This window comes from Chinchilla lanigera, unplaced genomic scaffold (genome assembly GCF_000276665.1).
Source record: "Chinchilla lanigera isolate Chin_1 unplaced genomic scaffold, ChiLan1.0 scaffold00007, whole genome shotgun sequence".
Classification (NCBI taxonomy): Eukaryota; Metazoa; Chordata; class Mammalia; order Rodentia; family Chinchillidae; genus Chinchilla; species Chinchilla lanigera.
Genome location: NW_004955408.1, coordinates 32618398 through 32639431, shown reverse-complemented (window position 1 = coordinate 32639431; position 21034 = coordinate 32618398). Strand labels below are relative to the sequence as shown.

The 21034-nt window shown below is 40.6% G+C and overlaps 1 protein-coding gene across 6 annotated transcripts in view; it reads left to right on the top strand.

Annotated features, from left to right (window-relative positions):
* Klhl3 (kelch-like family member 3) overlaps positions 1–21034 on the top strand; it is a 123471-nt gene that overhangs the window by 80536 nt on the left and 21901 nt on the right. For all 6 annotated transcript variants that reach the window (XM_005376506.1, XM_005376502.2, XM_013506859.1 and 3 more), the window contains 2 exons: positions 7398–7514; positions 9938–10087. In XM_005376506.1, the coding sequence (XP_005376563.1) occupies positions 7398–7514; positions 9938–10087 (267 nt within the window). The remainder of the gene's footprint in view (positions 1–7397; positions 7515–9937; positions 10088–21034) is intronic.

Sequence of the window (21034 nt, the reverse complement as noted above, 5' to 3'; positions counted from 1 at the left end):
GCAGGGTCCTCAGGTCTGATGTCCCAGGAGGAGGTGGAGGTCTGTAATCAGTCTCTCAGCCCGGCAGTCTGCCCAAGGTTTTCAACTAACTGTGTCTCTGAGATACAGCATTGCATAACATTCAAATTTAGGTTTTTGGAGTTAGAGGTGAGTTCACATCCTGGATCTGCTGCTTGCTGGCAGTGTGACCTTGGACAACACGCTGTCCTTCTGAAGGTATTTCTTCCTCCATAAACTGTGAATTATGACTAATGAAATCACCTTCACAGAGTTTTGTTTTGGAGAGGGTTAAGTCAGATCATATATGTAACAGGTTTAGCCCTGTGCTTGTTGTTATTGATAAAGTGAGTCCTTCTCCAGTCTGAGTAACAAATTAGGTCCATGTGTAAGAATGTAGTCTTTTTTACCCGATGGTGTCAAAGTTAGCTTCTACTCCATCCCTTAAGCTTTGCTGATAATCACTCTTATCTGTATCTCTCTCCTTGTCAAGCATGTCCTACCTTTTCAACTTGAGCGACCTTCACCCCCTTTCTCAAACACATTTTCCCATTTTACCCAGGGCATGAAGGTGTAGCCTGGTTTGGCTGCCTGTCTACCTGGAGGCTGAGGTAGAAGAATCAGGTTCATCTAATGTTCTCTGGTTAAGGCTGTGCTTACATCTGAAGAGTGGTGATCTTGGAAATATAAAATTATTTTCTCTAACCTTTATGCGCTCAGGAACCTTGCAGCAACTAAGAAATTGGTTTAGCAACATGCATCAGTGAGGAAATGATGCTATTTCTTTGTTTAAAAGTGGAATCCCAAGTCTGCCTTGTGGGCAGTTGATTATTTCCTGTGGGCTCCATGAAAAGCATTATTATTTAAGTAGATATCACCCTATCCCACAATTGAAGCTCCAGGGTCTCTGCTTAGATTTTATAGAACAGAGGTTGATAAACTTATCCTATAAAGGGCTAGGTAGTGAATATTGTATGATTTGTGGGTTAAAGATTCTCAGCTCTGCTATTATAGTGTGAAAGCAGCCTAAACTGCCTGTAAACAAATGAGTGTGGTTGTGTTCCAGTAATTTTTTTTTTTCTTTTTAGTAAAAACAGGTGCCGGCTGGTTTGGCCTGTGGGCTGTAATTTGCAAATTCCAGCTAGCAGACATTGAGAACAAGTAAGAGTAGTGGGTAAGAGCATAATCACTGGAGGTGGACTTGTGGGAAATCCAGGAGTGCCTCTTTGAGTGTGGGACATAGGCAAGTCATTTCATAGTGGATAAGAGTATCCACTCATTGTATTATCATGAGAATTGAGGAAAGTAATGTCTATAAAGAGTCCCTTAATGGGAAAGGTTATTGGCAATGACTTTAGGTACAGTGAAAGCTAAAGCTATTTTGAAGTTTATTTGTTTGCTTCTTTTTCAGGCATAAAGCCTAAATGAAAAAATATATGTGGCCTTCTCTAGCTGCCGAGAAGGTCACTGTTATTGCAGAGTGCTGTGGTTTTCACAGCTGAATAGATAAACAGTGCAGCTAAGCAGAACCAGTTAGACTAGTCAAGCCAAAAAATAAAGATAAGGTTAAGTATCGCCTTTGGTACACTTAGCTTGCTTTTAGCTTTTATAACAAAGATTAAACTGGTTGATGGGGAAGAACATGATCAATAACTCAACCCTGCTTAAGGGTCTGTAGTTCATCATTTAGCAAAGCATTGTCAGCCGGCCACTTGACAATGCACTAGGCAGCATAGGAGGGAAGGAGGTACAAAGAAAGCACAGATCCACTTCTCACCCTGTAAAAGCTCAGCCTAGTAAAGAGGAGTAGGAAAGGTGTGAATAACCACATGCAATGCAGAATGGAATTATGGCTGCCCGCACGTACCTTAGCAAAGCCGGACTCCTCCATTCGCTTCTGACTATGTCCTACCTGCCAAGATTCTGGCTTCCCTTCCCCACCCTTGCTTTCTGTTCCAGCATGTGCAGGCTTCACCTTCCTTCTTACAGGCTTGTTCTGAATTTATATGTCCATTCATTCATTAAAAAAGTATTTGAATGTGCATTATGTGCCAGTAAATGAGGCAAGGTCCCTGTTCTCATGGCCTAGTGAAAGAAACACATTCATAAAACAGTGCTATGAGTGTCAGACATGTAGCTCTGAGAGAATAAGTTTTAAAAAATGTATTAGACAAAGAATTTCCATCGTGTTTATGTTCTTAAGTTATATGATTCATTTTATTCAGAAATGGGAACAAACCACATGTATACTACTCCTTTCTTTTATTCTGCTCCATTCCACTTTAAAATGTAAGTCGTTAAAACAAATCTGATTTTAAAATGATACGTAAAACATAAAAGTTATACATATTTCTGGGGAACCTGTGATGTTCTGATACATGTGTACTTTGTACATATGTACAATGAGGTTAAACATATATGTCTCCTCAAACACTTAGCATTTTTTTTTTATGGTGAAAACATGAAAAGGTCTTTCTCCCAGGTTTTGGACATATGCAGTACTTTATCATTACCGACAGTCATCTGTTTGTGCAGTACCACTCCAGAACTTTTCATTTCTATCGAACTATCCCTTTGTACCTGGCTATCAGTCTCTCCCCACCATCTGACTTTATTCCCTTCTCTTTCCTCTCCGACCAATTCTTTGTTCAATTCAAGTTATGCCAGTTTGACTTCATATTTGTTCAGGAAATAGGACCAAGTCTTTTAGGTATAAAACATCACTAATTTGTCTCTATATAAAAACATACAATTAAGAAAAATGGGAGTGTTTTCCTCCAGCAAAGTTTTTATTTTTAAGTTTTGTAAATTTTATTATTTTTCTTATTGTCCCTTATATTTTTTTCTTCTCCCTCTCATTTGAATAAACATCTATACAAGCTTTCCTGAGACTCACTAGTTAACATTTTTCTGCATTTTTTTCTGTGTGCAGATTTAATCTTTCATTTTGCTGAATCTTTTGGGAATAAATTGCAGATATAACCCAAAATATTTTTGCACGCACCTCTTCAAAACATGGAAATTCTTTTCTACCCTTAAAACCATTCTCATTATTATGCTAAAGAAATTTGACATTGATACAGGAATATTATCTAACATAGTCAGTACTCAGTTTTGCTCCCCCACCGCAACATAGTGTGTATTGGTTATGCAGGTTAATCAGTTTCATTTTGGCAGATCAAAGTTTCATTTTGGCAGATCAAATTTCCACAAAGTGCTTTATAGGTATTTGTTTTAAATCCATCATCCAATAAGGAGGTGTGCATTCCATTTATTTACCATGTTTCAGAATCTCGTTAATCTATCACAGTTCCCTTGATTTTTTGGGGGGTGGTCTTTCATACTATTGTTTTAAATTTTTTAATTTTTTAAATTAAATTTATGGGTACATTTTAGGTATACATAATGATTACATTCATTATAGGGAATTTGTACCTGTATATGATTTAACTTGATTCTTTTTCTTTTCCTTATTTACAAAAGCTTTGATTCCATTTTTTCCTTCTTTTATCATCACTGTTTTCTTTTCTCTTCCATTTTGAGAATGTTTTGAATATTTGCTTTTGGTGTGCAAATGAGTGCAATAAGAATTATATATATGTAATTGTTCTATTAATATAAATCTGAATAGATCAAGACATGTTAACTTTTCGCAAGTCTGCCACTAGAGACTATGGTTTAAGGAAGTGTGTCTGGTTATCAAGTTGACCAGGGGTGGATTGTGGTGGAATAATGGTCGATTTATAATGCCCACTTGAATTGAATCAGCATGGTTCTGGGTGTGAAGGCCCACCTAAAGATTGTTGCCAACAGCATAAAAGGAAAACTGAGGGGAACATGGTGCTGTTGAGTCTCCTGGAGAAGCTTGTCATGCTGGTTTTCCTGATATGAATTCAGTTGTTATCATTGGAAGAGTTCAGGTCTTTGCTATCACTGAGGATGGCTGCGATTCTCTTCCGGGGAGCTCTGATCCTTACTTTGAGCAGTATTTCCTGGCTCCAGTGGAGATCCCTCAGCCTGCTGGCACAGATCCTTCACTCTGATGACACAAACTTTCTAGCTCCCACCACTGACCTTTGGGCCTTCCTAGCACAGATCCTTGGTACAGACTTGCATGAGGCACTGTTCTAGGCTTTAGGCCCTCAGCTGGACTCATGGTGGACATTGCCATGGGCTCTAGGTCTTCATCTTGAACTCATGCAGGACATTGCCGTGGGATCCAGGCCCTCAGCTAGATTTTTTGGGTCTCTAGTGTGTGGACAGATCTCTTGCAGTCTTCTGCATTTGACTTTTTTGGGTGAATATTATAAAATAATCCTATAAATTATTTGTCCTATATTAAATCTCTTCCCTTACAAACTCTGACTACAGACAAAATTGGTACTGGGAGTGGGGAAAAAAGAACACTTTTCCACTGCTGGTGGGACTGTAGACTTGTGCTACCACTGTGGAACCAGTGTGGAGATCCCTCAAAAAACTAGGACCAGAGGTTCCATTCAACCCAGCTATTCCTCTTTTTGGTATCTTCCCGAAAGAATTAAAAGCATCATACCATAGTGATATATGCACAACCATGTTTATAGCCACACAATTTGTAATAGCTAAATCTTGGAAGCAGCCCAAATACCATCAACAGATGAATGGATAAAGAATATGTGTTTTTTTTTTTTTTTAATACAATGGAGTACTACTCTTCCATAAAGAAGGATAAGGTTGAGATTTCTAGGTAAATGGATGCAACTTGAATCCGTATTCCTGAAGTGAAATAAATCAGGCACAATGTGTAAATACCATGTTGTTTCTCTGGTGTGAGAAAGTGAAAGTGTAAATAACCTATAACAGATATTGTGGAATAGTAAGAAAATGTCCAAATGGGCAGGTGAGCTGGGAGGGGGAGAAGGAAAGGAAGGAAAACAAACTATTAAGTTTTGAAGGACCTAGTCTAGCTTTTTGTAATATGTTCCAAACACAGATTTCTCTGATTGTTCCCTCACTGTAAGATTCAGGTTAACCATTTTGGGAAGAATACTACACTGAGGGTACTGCATCCTTCCCATTAAATCACAATCGGAACAGTAAATTTGTTCAGTTATTGGTTAAGTTTGATTCCTTGCTTAAGGTGGCAACTGTCAGATCTCCATATGTTAGGATATCTTTTCCCCTTTGTAAATAATATGTAATCTGTGGGATGAAATTTCCTGTTTCCCAATAACTTTTTTTTTTTTTTTTTTTTTTTTTTTGTTTTTTTTCTCGTCTGGCCTTGAACTCACAGTGATCTTTCTGCCTCCATCTCCTGAGTCCTGGGGCTACAGGCATAAACCACCCACCTGACCCCCAGTAACTGTTGATTTTAACATCATTGGTGGTCTTTGCTGAGTTAGTCCTTTCACTGGTGGTTGCAAATACTGTTTTTGTAATTCTATTATTCTTTTTGCATTTACTAGTTGGCATTTTTAGATAAAGAGGAGCCTTAGGCTTTTTAAAGTATCCTATAGACTCATGGATTCTTCTTTTATTCATTCTGTTATGATCCATTACTGTATTTTTTTTAAAACTGAGACTTCTATATTGAGGTATGGCTCACACACAGTGAAATGTGTAGGTATTAAGTATATAATTTGATTCATTTTGACAAATGTATATGCCATCTAAAGCCCATTCAGTCAAGATACATATTCATGACCACAAAAGGTTTCCTTTGTATCTTTCCCTGTCATTCTCTCCCCCACTGATCTCTTCTCCTCATTCTCTTTGATTTTTAAATTGTCCCAAATATTGGCAATGAAAGCCCCATCCATTTGTTCTGCATTCTTTTGACATGCCCTCTTTAACTTGTGAGCACATTCATATTTTCTCATACAAGAAGGTATCTGGCTTTATTCTTTTTAACAGCTGAAACCAATTGTAGGGCTGTTACTTAAAAATTTTAGGGGCTTTTTTTGAAACAAGATCTCATTATATAGTTCAGGCTGACATTAAGCTCAGGATGGCCTCAAACTCATGGCGATCCTCCTGCCTCAGCCTTCTGAATGCTGGAATTACAGGTATGTACCACTGTAGCTTGTGGAATGCTGTTTTTATAAATACTCCATCTTTTAATCCTGTTATAACAATGCTCAGCAAACATCATGACACATGCTTTTGCACACTTATGTTGCTCAGCAAACATCTTGGACACATTTTTATGCATTTATGTGAGTGTTTTTGTAGGCTAGAGCTCTAGAAGGGGTATTTATAGTCCAAAGAGCATGAACATTTATGGTTTTGATGATATTGCCAAATCGTTCCCTCCCCTCTTAGAAAGCTATATTTATTAATTAAATTTCTACTAGTACGCTGCTTTTCCTACAGCCCCTCCAACACTGAATTTTTTTTGTCTACGTGTATGTGGTGGTACAGGGTTTAAAATTGGGTTTATCCTTGAGCAAAGCAAACATGCAAATTGCAGACCCTCCTTTTGTCCCAAGGTGCTCCCCCCAGTTTTGATTTGCATAGAAATGAAATGTCAGAAGAGAGGTTGTTATGGTTGATACATTGTGTCAACTTGGGGAGTCTAGAGGTTTGGCTGAGTGACTCAGCAGGAAGCCAGGGTGCTTACTTTGTATACATCCTGAGCCTGTGGAAGAGGAGGGCATGGAGATTATGTGATAGCTACATGCCCCTTAGGTGGAGGTAGCCTGTTTACAATGTAAGGGAGGGAAAGAAGCTGCTTGCCACCATTCCTCCCTTTTGCTCTGGCTGCATTGCTGTTCAGCTACCATTTCCCCTTTTGCTCTTGTTGCTTTGCTATCTTCTGCCTCGGAGCCAGCCAAGTATGGACTGAAACCTCCACAAACTGTAAGCTAAATAAACCTTTCCTTCCTTCATTTTGGGCGTTGAGTATTTTGTCTCAGCAACGAGAGAAAAGTAACCAAGACAGAGGTTAAATCCAAAGAGAAATTTTTGTGCTTCTCTGTCATTCATTGTCACAATCAGTGTCACAGCCAGCTTTAGGCAGAGGGGATTCTTACTGTTTTCATTCTGTATTAACTGTGCGTGGGGATACATGAAGAAGGCTGGTGTTGCGGGGAGAATAGCATTGCCCCCGGGGCCTCTGATCCTCTTGAGCAGTCTTTACACATTTGATTCACAGTTACTGCTCTGCGTTTCTACCCTCCAATAGCTATTGGAACTGAGTCTTATTTTAGAATAAACCATGGTGATCCTACATTTGCTGTGGCGGGTTTGTCATGTTGTGTGACTTCACCTTTCAGCCAGCTAATAGACAAGTCCTTTCTGTTTTTATTTTAAATATTGACTCTTAGGTTAGACACCTTTGTGGATGGATGATTTGTAACTATTTTTTTTTTTTACTGATTTTTTAACAGGTTGTTTGAAAAGTTTGTCTCTTTTCTTTATAGGTATTTGAAGCTGTGATTTCATGGATCAATTATGAGAAAGAGACCCGTTTGGAGCACATGGCAAAACTGATGGAACACGTCCGACTCCCTCTCTTGCCTAGGGACTACTTAGTCCAGGTGAGTGCCTGTCTTTCACCCGGACCTCCAGGAGCAGCAGTGGCAATCCCGGCTGTGTGGTGTGATCGAGGAGTTTAGTGGATCTCCTGCTGGGGCCAAGGGCACAGCCCCTGGGTTAAGTGTGAGGTTTGGTAATGGAAATTTGAAGAGCATAGGTTTGAGAATGAGAACCTGAGGTTTCAGTTTGAGCTGTGCTACTCCTTAAGCCTTGAGTTCTCACTCAAGCCTCAGTGTCTTCTTTTCTAGCTCACATGATATAATAGAGCCCGGTAGGGGTTCTATACTTCTATACTGGGGACTAAAGAAGTTGTCAGTATGCAAGCCAGGTGTTTAGCATGGAGCCTGACATTTCAAAAGCTCAATACAAATTAGTGGCTTTTCTTATAGAGTACCAGAGCAAGAAGGGTCATTCTCACAATGTTTCTGTGTTCCCTTTCTGCTATAGTTTTAGGCAACTTGAAGCCCAAGTCAGGATTGTAAAAACCAGCTCCTCACAGGGGTTTTGAACACATTCTATTTCTACTTCCTGTAGGAAAGGAAAAAAAAAAAAAAAGACTTACGGGGGACCCTTATGGTGCCATGTTTTGTCACCAATCCTTATAGCAAGGCTTTGAAGCAAAGATTACAACCCTCTTCACAGCTTTGGGCCTTGAAGGTGTGGAGGTTGTGACTGAACTGGGGCCACCATCACGTATAAGGGAAAGTCAGGATTCAGATCCATATTAGTCTGGTTCGATACTCTCTGTTCTGCTTATCCATTACATGGCTTGTTCGCATGGTAAATGTCATTAGACGCTCTTTCAAGCAGACAGAAAATGAGCCTTAAAATATACAAAACAAATGAAACAGAGAGGCATTTTGCCAGTCCTTAGTTGTCCCTGAGAGGTCTCTGGAAGGAAGAGAAGGTGTGGTACAGGATTAAGAGAGGAGGTGGCAGCCCTGCTCCTGTTATTCCTTGCCATTTAACCCCTTAAAATCTTAGTTTTCTCATCTGGCTAAAATAGCAACTGACATAATAGGATTTTGCCAGGGGGTTGGGGGAATACAAAATGAGATAATCCAGAAAATTTTATAACACAATGTTCAGTGAATGCTAGTTGATATTACTGCTATGCTTAGGATTGTGGGTGGCATCATATTCTTATGAGCCCATGTAAAGTGACACTTGTGACACTGTTGGCCCTGGGCCTAAGGGGTCAGTGAAATGGTCTTTGAAGATCTGCATCTCAGCCTTCTTCACAGGTGCTACAGGATGCTCTAGAAGTCCTTACAGGCTCTGCAAGCAACCTTGGACAGCACTACTGCCACCTTGTGGCATCATATCCTCCCTGTAGAAAAGGCCCCCTAAACACACGCCTGAGCTCCCAGGGTCACTGTCAGACCTCCTGCTGTCCTGTGGGGAACTGACCATGGATGGGGTGGGTGTTTGTCTTCTAGCACAGTCCCACTTCTACAGGGAGGAGGGCAGCCAAGGGGCCAAAGAAAGCTAAAGAGGGCTTGGAGACCTTTGGTATGGCCTCCATCAGGTGTCCATAACTGAAATTTCATGAAGACAATAGGGAAGTAGCTCCTGGGTTTTTGTGGCAAAGTGGTGTTTGGATCTGGAAAATAAAGTCAGCAGCAACAGGCCTGAGCACTGTTGCATGGAATCCCGTTTGTGAAAAGTGCTTTCCTCAGGCCTTATACTGTGCTTACCTCTGGGAGAAGGTGTTTCATTAGCATCCATTTGACCTTGAAACTTCCAACAAGTATGACCTCTGGGGGAGGCTGGTCCCATACAGGAGGAGGGGAGGAAGAAGAAACTCTGTGCAGCCTACACCCCTCACTGCCTGACTTCTGGGCTTCACAGTGTCAGGCTTCTAGTAAACATTTTCAGCTGCTATTCAAACCATATAGCATACTAGTTTGTGATGAAATACACATCACATCAACTTTGTGATTTTGACTATTTTGACATGTCTGATTCAGTAGTATTAACTGCACTCATACTGCTGTACAACTGTCGCTGTATCCATTTCCAAAACTTCTCATGCTCCTAATCGAAGCTTAGCACCCGTCAGAGACAACTACTTGTGTTTTGTTTTATATAAACTCGGTGAAGCCTCAAAAACAAACAGAGCTAATGAGGTTGTAGATGCTTTTAAGGTGCCCATCTTAAACATAAGGGAACTAAGCATCCGAGATATGAAGTGTTGGTGCTGGGATTTGAGCCTCTGTCTGATACTAGAGCTTGATCACTTAACCCTTGTGCCCTTGAGATCCAGAAGGTGAGCATCAAGGTACAGAGCTGTGGACCCTTCCCTGGGTCTGCCAGAAGGTGGCCTGGGAGGGAGTGAGAATTCAGGAGGGAGCCAGCCAAGGGCCAGAGCTTGGGGATGTGGCTGAGCTCTGCTCCCGGATCACCTGTGGGTTATTACCTCCAGACGGTGGAAGAAGAAGCTTTGATAAAGAATAACAACACCTGTAAGGACTTCCTCATTGAGGCCATGAAATACCATCTGCTTCCTCTGGATCAGAGGCTCTTAATTAAGAACCCCAGGACCAAGCCCAGGACTCCAGTCAGCCTGCCCAAGGTAAGCCCCAGGCCAGTCCCTGCCGTGGCCGAGACTGTGTCTTGGGAAGGAATACGGCCTTGCACTGCCTCTGCTCTTTCCTCAGCCATGGCTGCCCAGCATCTCGGCTGCATCTACAATGCAGGAGATGGAGTCTGCTCATTCCTTTTGAATCTACTTGTTCCTCTTCTTCTGGGGTCTTCCTTTCCTTAGAGTTTTCAGGCAAGCTCCAGTGTCACCAGGGAGGTAGAGAGTAACTCAGAGCCCTTCCCTCTCCTCCTCCTCATTTCACACCATGGTTTATGCTTTTTCTGTTGGAAGCAGAGGCATGTCTTCACTTAGTGATTGATGCCATAACCGTCATAGTTCTAGGTCTCAGACCCTTTGAGTCTGAGACGTCATCTTCACGGGGGCAGGGGGGCCCAGCTGCAGCAGCTTCTCCAGCCCTCTCTCCTCCTCCTCCTCCTCCTCCTCGAGCACCATGAGCAGCACTCCGCTCAAGGGCAGCTGTGCGATCTGGTGCTCCTCAGGCAGGTCTGGTTCCTTCCCTTACCATAGGGAGTGACACAGGGGACAACTGTGGCTACCAGAGGGGAGAAGGAGCTTTCAAGAGTCAGACAGGTCGTGAGCAGGAGGACGCAGTGGGGGAAATGAGAACTTGTGAAAGAGCAGTGAGAGGAAGGGAAAGATTAGCATGGGTGGGCACCCCCTAACTGAGAGTCTGAGCTGGGTGCTGACCGCTTGGTTCTCAGAGGGCCTCTCACCTGTGTGACCCTCAGGTCTCTTATCTGCAGAGTGAACAAGGCAGTATTCATGGTCTTTTCAGTCTTGGCATCCCAGTAAATCTTTCTAAAACCCCTAATACCAGCATGTTTTTGGGTAGGTTCCAGTCCACCCAGGAGAGAAGGTGGGAGAAGAGAGCTGAGTCTTGCTGGCTCATTGAGGACACAGTAGGCAGCACCGGGAAATTACCACTGCATTTTGGCCCTTGCTTTGCCCTCCTCCTCTCTCCAGCTGCCTGCCACCCTCCTTGCCTGCCACTTCCAAGAAGGTTTCACAGGATAGAGAATCATGCTGTCATCTCAGACTAGCTGTTATATCACTCTGAGGATTGCGGTTTTTTCTTTTCCTTCTGCTCCATGACCCTGGAGGATAGCGGTTGTGATGTGACAAATGTCACAAATATGCTGGGTAATCAAAACAGCAGCCAGTTTTGATTAAGTGCTTATTATGTGCCAAGCCTTTAGCTGATGGTATCACATGCATGTCTTATTCAAACTCCACAGCCCTAAACAGTAGAGGCAGTTATTACCCTAAGTCTACAAAGTAGGAAATCTCTTGCTGCACCCTGACAGGCCTTTATTTTGATTTGTTTTGTTGAAACGTTACATTAAAATCTCTTCATATTTTTAAAAATTAAAATAACTTAGCTTTCATTAATTCTAGAACTATGTGCTCATTGTAGCCTTTTGGAAGGACACTGCAATTTAGAAGTGAAGTAAAAGTCCTTTGAAACCCCTTCCAGAGACAGTTACTTTACCACTTTGGTGAGTTTTCCTTCAGACAGATATATTTTCATATAATTTTTTTACAAAGAGGTAAAGATGTACCCTTTAAGTAAATGAGATCTTGTTGTCCATATTGAAATATTTTCACCCCACCCAACTATATTCTTCAGACTGTTTGTAATGATATCAGTAAGGGTGAAATCAGCATTGCAACTGTAAAGAGTACATGGCAGTACTGTATTTAATTGTATTTCTGTACCATTATGTGCTTAATTGTCCTCACTGATGTACTTTGCAGTAATTTCCATTTTTTTGTATTATAAATATTTGTGTCAAATATTCTTTATAAAATGACTTCTTGTTTTAGTTTACCTTTAATTGTGAGTGAGATTAATCTTAGTTTCATATGACTGTTGGCATTTGTGTTTCTTTTTGAGGAAATTCTCTGTGACTTGACCACTTTCCTATTGGACTGTATGTTTTATTAATAGTTTTTGAGGGCATTTTTACATTAAGGAGGTCAGGTCTTTGTATGTATCTCAAGTATTTTTTTCTTCATTTGCAGTTTGCCTCTGAATTGTTTATAATATTTTCTTCCAAATGATGCCTTGTCTTTTTACTTTCTTAGCTGTATCTTTGGAACAGCAGACATTTTATTTTGGCTTTTAAGACTTTTTAAAATTGATAATAAAAATTGTATATGTATCATGTACAAGAAGATAATTTGAAATATGTATATGCTGTGAAATAGCTAAATTAAACTAATTAACATGTGTATTACCTCACATACTTAACTTTTTTTTTGGTGTGGTGAGAACATTTAAAATTTACTTTTTTTATGATTTCAATAATAAATACGTTGTTATTAGTTATAGTCATTGTGTTATAAAATAGAATTCTTGAACTTATTCCCCCTATCAAACTGAAACTTTGTATCCTTTGATCAACATCTCCACAGACCTCTTCCTTCCCCTCAGCCCCTGGTAGCCACCATACTACTTTCTGCATCTATGAGTTTAATCTTTTTAGATTCTGCATATTAAGTGAGATCATGTAGTATTTGTCTTTCTGTGACTACCTTTTTCCACTTAGCATTCTGTTATCATGGCAAAGGACAAGATTTTCTTCTTTTTAGAAAAGGCTGAGTACTATTCCACTGTGTATATATACATTTTCTTTATCTTTTTTATCCTTTGATGGGCACAGGCTGATTCTATATATAAATACTGTGAATAAGACTGCAGTGAACACAGGAGCAGGATTTTTTGATACGTTGATTTAAGGTCCTTTGGACATATGCCCGGTAGTGGGATTGCTGAATCATATGATGGTCTTATTTTTAATTTTTTTGAGGAATTTCCAAACTCTTTTCCCAAATGCTTATATGTACTTAGAAGAATGGAAGTTTTTGATTTTGTTCTGCTATGGTTTATATTGTTTCATCTAAAAAAAAATCTTTGCTCAACCTAAAGTCACAAAGATTTTCTCCTGTACTCTTTTTTGGAAGTTTTAGGTTTTCTATTTAGGCCTATAACCCACTTTGAGAATTAAAAAAATATGATCTATGAGGTAAAGATCAAGTTTCATTTATTTTGTGTGTGAATATACAGTTGTTTCATACCATTTATAGGAAATACTTTTCTTCTCCCTTAAATTACTTTGCCATTTTTGTTTTAAATAATGGCTATATATGTTTGGTATATTTCTAGATTCTATTCTACTCCATATATCTGTCTGTTTTTACATCGATACCATGTTGCCTATATTTCTGTCTTTGTAATAAGTCTTGAAATAGTGTGAGTTCTCCAGTTTTGTTCTGTATAGTTGTTTTACTATTCTAGGCCCTTTGAATTTCATTCAGCTTGTTTATTTGTACAAAAACATTGTGGGGATGTTGACTAGGGTTGTATTCAATCTCTAGATCAATTAGGGGAATTTCTATCTTAGTACTAAATCTTCCGATCCATGAACACAGTATACATTTCCATTTATTTAGGTCATCTTCAATTTCTCAGTGTTGTTTCATAGCTGTCCACATAGAAGTCTTGCATGTCTTTTGTCAGATTTATCCATAGGTATTACATAGCTTTCTTTTTTTTTTTTTTTTAGTTTTTTTCCGGTACCAGGAATTGAACTCATGACCTTGTGCTTGCCAGGCAGGCACTGTGCCACCGAGCTAAATCCCCAGCCCCTACATAGCTTTCAATGCAGTGGTAAATGTTTTCTTTTTAAATTCCAAATTTAGTAGTTTATTGCTCATTTGTAGAGATTTGCTTGATGAAAAGGATCATTCAGTGGGGAAGGAAAAGTCTGGGTGGTGATGACTTCATTGGTTTCTGAGCCATAGGGATGGTAGTTCCAGGAGATTGTTGCTTACCCCAGGCTGATACTTTGGACAGATATTTAGGGCTCTCTCCTAAAGTGTTACCTCCTCCACCAAACTGTGGGCTCCATGACAGCAGGCATTACTCATCTGTGTCGTTGGCACACAGCCCAGATCCTGGCACAGGGTGGGCAATAGTAAATATTTTCATGAATGAAAAAGGCATATTTTTAAAGTAGTAACTTTATGGAGATTTAGTATTGGCCATTTATATTAGACCTCGTTTTTTCCCACGATGCTTTCAGTATTCATACATACTTTTTTGCATGATGTAATAAGAAGTTATGACCTACTTTATATCCTCCTCTGATTGCTCATGTAGGTTGACCCTAGCATAGTTTAGTTCAGTGCATGAAGTCATCCATCATTGAATGAGTCCAATTGTGATTCTTGGAGGATTAGAAGAATTATGAGGTACTTAAAATAAGCAAACAAACAATATTCCTCCCCCAGAACTCAGCTATAAACTATTGTGAATGCTTTAATTCATTAATATATTAATTCACTCATCCAGCCTACTTGCATAAAAAAACCCACCAATTTCCAGGCACTAGGGTAGATGCGGGAGCCACAGAAGCTCACATGAGTTGGTTCCTTATTCCAAGGGACTCCCAGACTGTGGGGAGGGAAGATAGATGTGAAAAGACAGTTTTAGTGCAGTGTATAAGTACCGTGGTGGGGAAAGGGCAAGACACGTTTGTGCATGAAGAGGGATAAGGGAAAACTTTCTGTTGTAGCTTAGGCCTGAACTGAGTCTTCAAGATCAAGTGTGGTGTGCATCCAGAAACTGGTTCAGGTTACCACCAGAGAACACTGGCTCACACTGTCGGTTGGTGTTTTAGAGTAATGTGCACTCTGGGTATTGTTTCTTCCTGGGTGTTTGTCCTTTTTGCCAAAAGCATCAGCGATGATTTGGTAATGCTATTTAAATTCCATTTACTGAGTAGTTTGTTTGTGTTTTAGGGTAAATTCTAAATACGCCTTATTTTATCTTCATAATGAGTCAGGAAACTCCAGTGGTGGAGATAACTGAGATTCGGTGAGAGTGACTTGCCTCGGGTTTTACAGCTGTTAGGTGTCAATGCAAAGACTTGCACCCACATCTACCAGCTTTGATACTTAGGGTTTAAGCCCTGCACAGTACTAATCCCCACAGTGATGATAATGGAAGATCTCAGTTACTGAGCATGTATCATATGCCAAACATTGCACTAAGTGATGTATATTTATTACCCGATAGGATTTCCATAAATATAATTATCCCCATTTTATAGATGGGAAAGTTGCATCTTAGGTTACATTATGTCACCTACTCATTATGTATTCATTATCTCTTTACATTACAAATTACCCTAACCTTGGTGGTTTAACACAACAAACATTGATTATCTCAGAGTGTCTGTGGGCAGGTATCCACCATGGCTCTGGTGGGTTGTTCTGGCTCTGGGTCTCTGATAAAGTCAAGCTATTGGTCAGGACTGCAGTCATATGAAGTCTTATTTCAGAGGACTCAGTTCTAAGCTTGCTTTCGTGGCTACTGGCAGACTGCAGTTTCTTGCTGCCTGGGCCTGTCCTCATGATATGGGAGTTGGCTTCCTTCAGAGAGAGTGACTCTGGTATGAGAAAATGAGAGAGCATATCCAAGGCATATGCTTTAGCCTTTTTATAACCTCACCTCAGAAGCAGTGCCCATCTCTTTGCCATATTTTATTTGCTAGACCCAAATAACTAAGGCTAGCCCACCTTCAAAGGGAGTGGAGTTAAGTTTCATGTCTGAGCATAGGAGGATCAAGGGATTTATGACCTATCTTTAAAAAAGGCTAGTAAATGGATGAGCTGATTTAAGCCTAGCATGACAGGCCTCAAACCTGAGCTTAGAACTGTTCTGTGATCTTGCTTCCAAACACCACAAAGTTCTTTTAGCTGAGTGTTGTGTGAAAAGAAATCTGACTCCTGCCCTTTGAGAGCTTTTAATTGTAAGAAAATTCTCTGAGAAGGTAAGATGGAACTTTTCCAATGACCCCATAAGTAGAGGAAGAGGAGGGCTTAGCAGGTAACTGGGCTGGCTAGATGGAGGAACAGACACAGGAATTCCAAGGACAGATTGGTGTGGGCTTTCATGAATTCAGTCAAGATAGGTTTTCTGACTGAGCAAACTTCAAGAAATGAAGTGGAGATTTGCGCTCTCCGGAGCAATTCTCAGCAGTGAATCTATTTGCCAGCCAAGTCCCTCCCCTGAAAGGAAGAAGATTCTGCTTGCGATAGTTGCGCAGGGTAATAGGAGTGCTTTTCCTGAGTTGTATTGCACAGATCATACTGACACTTTCAAGCGGGAACAGCTAATAGCATCATCTTGGCTCCCACACATTTGCCACCCAGAACTTCTCTGATGCTGGGTTGCCATGGACAACCAGAGGCTGCCTCTCAGCCACTCAGAGCCCTCCTACACTGCCCTGTTCACAGATGATAGCAGGGAAGCGAGGTTCCAGGAAGATGCAAATGAACCTTTGGAAATGTACAGGACCTGGCATTTTTCATTGTCATTCCAGTTCAATTGTCATTTCTGTTCATTTCTTTTAAAATGATACTGAAAAATCCATGTGGGGTAAGAGAGGGCAGTTTGCTCCAGATCTGTGTTGTCTTGTGTTTGGTAGATGGTTTGGAAGCAGGGGTTGCTGGCAGGTAGGCAGGATGACCTCTCATCCCAGATGGGTCCATCAGTGGCTCAGCTTCTCTTCCATCTTGGTCGCCATCCTGGCAGATACTCTCGGGGCTTGAAGAAGCCCTGTTTTCACCCCTAAAATTAGTGGGACTCATCTTCCCATTCACAAGTTTGTGTTCTCTTCTACTTGTCAGGAGTTTGGTATTCTTGGCAACTGTTTTAAACAATGGAACCTGACATTTAGTGTTTACTGTTTACCAAGTACCATGATAAATTCTTTTTATCATTTCAATCTCCTGGCACTATGAGAAAAAGCCTATGATCTTGCCTTATGGGTGATTAAAATGAGGCTTAGAAATGTTAAATATATTGCCTCTGGTAGCATGACTGGGCTGATACTTGAGCTCAGATGTGTCTGACTCCCAAGCCAATTTTTTTCTACTTCTCCATTCTGTCATGGAACTTTGCCCTCATATTCTCTGGTTCTCAGACCCCAGTTGTTTCTGCGCCATGCCTGTTAATACTTGCTAGGAGCACCTGTTGCTCAAGAACCTGCTTGGACAAGTCTTCTGGCTCGACCTCGACTCGCTCCTTTGGATGAATTTTTGGTGTTAGCCCTGCGGCCCCACGCACCAGGGTAAGAGAGACTCGCTTCCTGCCCTGGCCCGAGGGACCGACTGGCTGGGCCTGCCTTCTGCCCAGCTCACTGGTCATGGAAGAAAATTTGGACACACTCTACTCTTTCCCCATGAAGAAAGTACACAGAGCCCAGTGTTCCTGTCCCTGGAGATTCCAATGACTAATGTGGCCCTAAGGCTGAATTAGGGTATCCATGCATATGTTGGCTAAAAGCTCTGTTTTTTTGAGCTGCTCCCCATTTCTCTCTCAATTCTCTGGCACCTAACAGCTCTCAGGAACAGGGTGGTGTCATTGCAATGAGGAGGAAGCAGCATGCCTTCAATGCCACAGTTACAAGAGTAGAATTGGATTGGTCTGTATGAAAGAGAGAGCATCATAAATGTACTTAAAACTTGTTGTGCTGGCAGTTTCTAAGAAAGCAGGAAATCTTTCTATGGTCTCATTGACCTCTCTAAAGTAATGGTTATTTGACCTTCCAAAGTGACAAGTACCTGACACAGTGGAGAGTTTGGCTCACTTGCCCTTTGTCAACCAGAATTCTCCTCTCTCCAGAACTTCTGTAGCCTAATGTACTGTGACAGTTGAGACCCAAGATCAGGACCATGAGGTGCCCTGCAAGACTCCCAACTACACTGCGGTTCTTGGGAGTGATAAATGATACTCAGTCTAGCATTGTTAGCCTAGAACCAGTTTTTTGGTCTACTGTGATTCCTATGTGGCCAGTCTTTCTTACCCAACATTACCTGGAAGGATAAATGTTAAAAAAGGAGATCAATGGCATCCAGGGAGGCAGGTACCTAGAGTTCCAGGTACACGAGGGAGGAGGATTGTTTGAACTCATGAGTTTGGAGCCAGCCAAGGCAACATAGCAAGACTCTACCCCTTTAACAAAAAATGGTGATTGTTTAATAAGTTGATTTGATTTCATAATTTCTATTACAGGTGTCAAATCTTTAGTAAATTGGAGTTTAGGAGTGTTGGGGAAAGAAAGAAATATGCCTGTTGAACTACCTGGCTTGTGTAATGTAAAATGAGGGCTTATAGGAAAGAAAGGCTCAGGTCTCTTTGCTCTAACATCCTGTGGTTTTCTTAAGTAGCTAGAACTATGTAATTTCAGAGATGTAATACATGTAGACTTTGGGAATACTGTTATTTGCCTAATTAGTTGTTAAGATCAAGTATCTATGGAAACAACTTCTCTCTGGTATTCAAGATAGGAGATGTATTCTTTTTACTTTGTGTGAAGAATACAGTGGTGGGTGCAGTGCTCCCTGTATGGTGGCTTCTTACAAGAATTGCAATAACAGTTGAGTTTCTATGGCAGCAAGAGAAGCAGAATGTGTACTTGTTCCTCTTTGCTCCCTTGAGCTACTTTCAAAACTCATGATCTGCACCCACAAAAACCTTATAATTTCTCTTATCAGCTTGTTGTTCCACATTTGTATATTAAAAGTAATTTCTCATCAGTGGCTTTATGAGCTCAAAAACACATTTGTTTTGAAAACCTTGTCCTGTATTATTTTTGTCTTTATACTCAGATTTTATTTTAACGTCATAATTTTCCATTTTGTAATAATGTTCCTCTGTTACTATGAAAATTCTCAGAGGCAAATGATGGATTTTTCCCAATATAAATGTGTGTTCCCCATCCATAGTAGAAGACAATTTCCCTGAAAGCTTTTTTGTTTTGTTTTGTTTTGTTTTAATTTATAGAAGAAGTTTGATAGATTGCACAAGGAATAAGCAAAGCTTTATTTTTTTCTGGTAATTAAGTCAAAAGATGGAAAAATCTGTGCTTTTTTTCTTCTGTTGTTTGTTTTCCTTAATGTTGCCAAAATTATAATCTGGTATCCCGACATTTCTTAATTGAGGAAAGTGACATTTCAATTTTTTTCCATTTAACTGTGTATTTTTTTCACTTTACTCCTTGAATGTGCTACTTGCTTTTTATTCTCTCATTCTTTATTCCAGAAAAACATTTGAGTTCTCAATTTTACCTGGCAACATAAGGACATAGAGGTATCTTGGTGACTGAGGCAGGAAAATGCCCTGGTAGGGCTCACTATGTAGGTGGGGAAGACAGACAAAGTTACCAGATGGTCATAGCACGATGTGAAACACAGAGGGCAGGTGAGAGCTCCAGAGAGAGACGCATTACTCAGACACAGAGTTCAGAGGGGGCCTCTCAGAAGAAGTGACAGGTAAACCAAGACCTGAAAGAGAAGCAGTTGTTAAAGTCCAGGAATCAGAAAGGGGAAGACGATCTAAAGTAGAAGGAATGGTGCATGCAGAGATGTGAGGTACCTGAAGTCCTTGCAGAAAAAAATTAAAAACTAGTTTTATCCCCATTTGGCTCCAAAAATCAGATTTCAAAGAAAATCTTGGCAATATATTGCCTTCAGTAAAGCTTTCCCAGCTCAAAACCAGGGCAGTGTAAGTTCTAGGTATGTTTATGAAGAAAGGACAAGTCTTTCTTCCCTGGAGGAGAAGGTTGGGTATTGTGTAAAGTTTGCCAAGAGATTATGTTCAGTAACATCCCTGTGGTGTTCATGGCTGCTACCTACACGAAGAATCACTGATGGGAAATAATGTAGAATGCAGATTTTCTCTGAAAAAGGCTGCTTTTGACACAGAGCAGGGACACTGTGAGCTGAGGCATGCGGGGAAGACAAATGCGAAATGTTCCTTTCTGGAAGCAGCAGCAGCTCAAGCCTGGCCCATGTCCTGGTTTTCTTTGGAACCCTTTAGAAGTTAAAATTGATTTCTGAGCTTTGAACATTTTGTGACCCTCATTTCACCACAGATACTGTGGACTCAAATGATCAGTGACCACCCGCACCGGCAATGGGTGAACCTGACTCTGGAGTCATGGGGCAGCAGTGGTTTGTGTTGGACAATGGTAGTCAGCTATGGTTCTGCCTTTCCATATGAGGGATAATGTCCACCTGAGGGTTGTGTTGCTGTGTGAGATTACATGGGTTTTGGGGATCACTCTTCTCTCCAAGACTACATTGTGGGGGAAAAAAGGAGAACTATGATCTTCATCATGGTAGAATTGTTAATGGCATGTCATCAGGAAATCCCTACAGGCCATGAGTTTATTAATTCTAGAACAGAGCAGCAGCAGCACTTGGGAACTTGTCAGAAATGTGAATTATTGGCCACACTGTACAGCTGCTGAGTCAGAAACTGGGTAGGGACCAGCAGTTTATGTTTTTATAGCGCTTGGGAGATTCTGATGCATGCCGAAGTCTGAGAACTGCTCGGTAAACACGACAGGCTACAAGTAACAGTCAAATCCTGTGGCTCATATTGGTTGGCTGCCGTGTTCTCTCCACTCAGGAAAGTATATTAGAATGCTAGTGAGTGACAGTGATGTCATTATTGGGACACGGTAAATTTCTAGAAGTTTATTAAAACATGCAAACTTTGGTATTTTATTTTTTATTTATTAATAGCATCTAACAAAAATCACAATGGGGATACCACAATTAAGTTCTTCAGTATTAGGATAGCCAAAGCAATGGCTTTCTTTTTTTATTTTTGGACAGAGCTCTGCAGTAAGAAACATATGAATTATCATCCAGAAGACACATATAAGTGTGTATAACCAGACCAATGTTCATGAAAGAAGATCTTTACTATGATCTTTTGTTCACTGTTTTATTAAGAGTATACTGGCAGGGGCTGGGGATTTAGCTCAGCGGCAAAGCGCCTGCCTGGCAAGCGCAAGGTCGTGAGTTCGGTTCCTGGTACCGGAGAAAAACCAAAAAAAA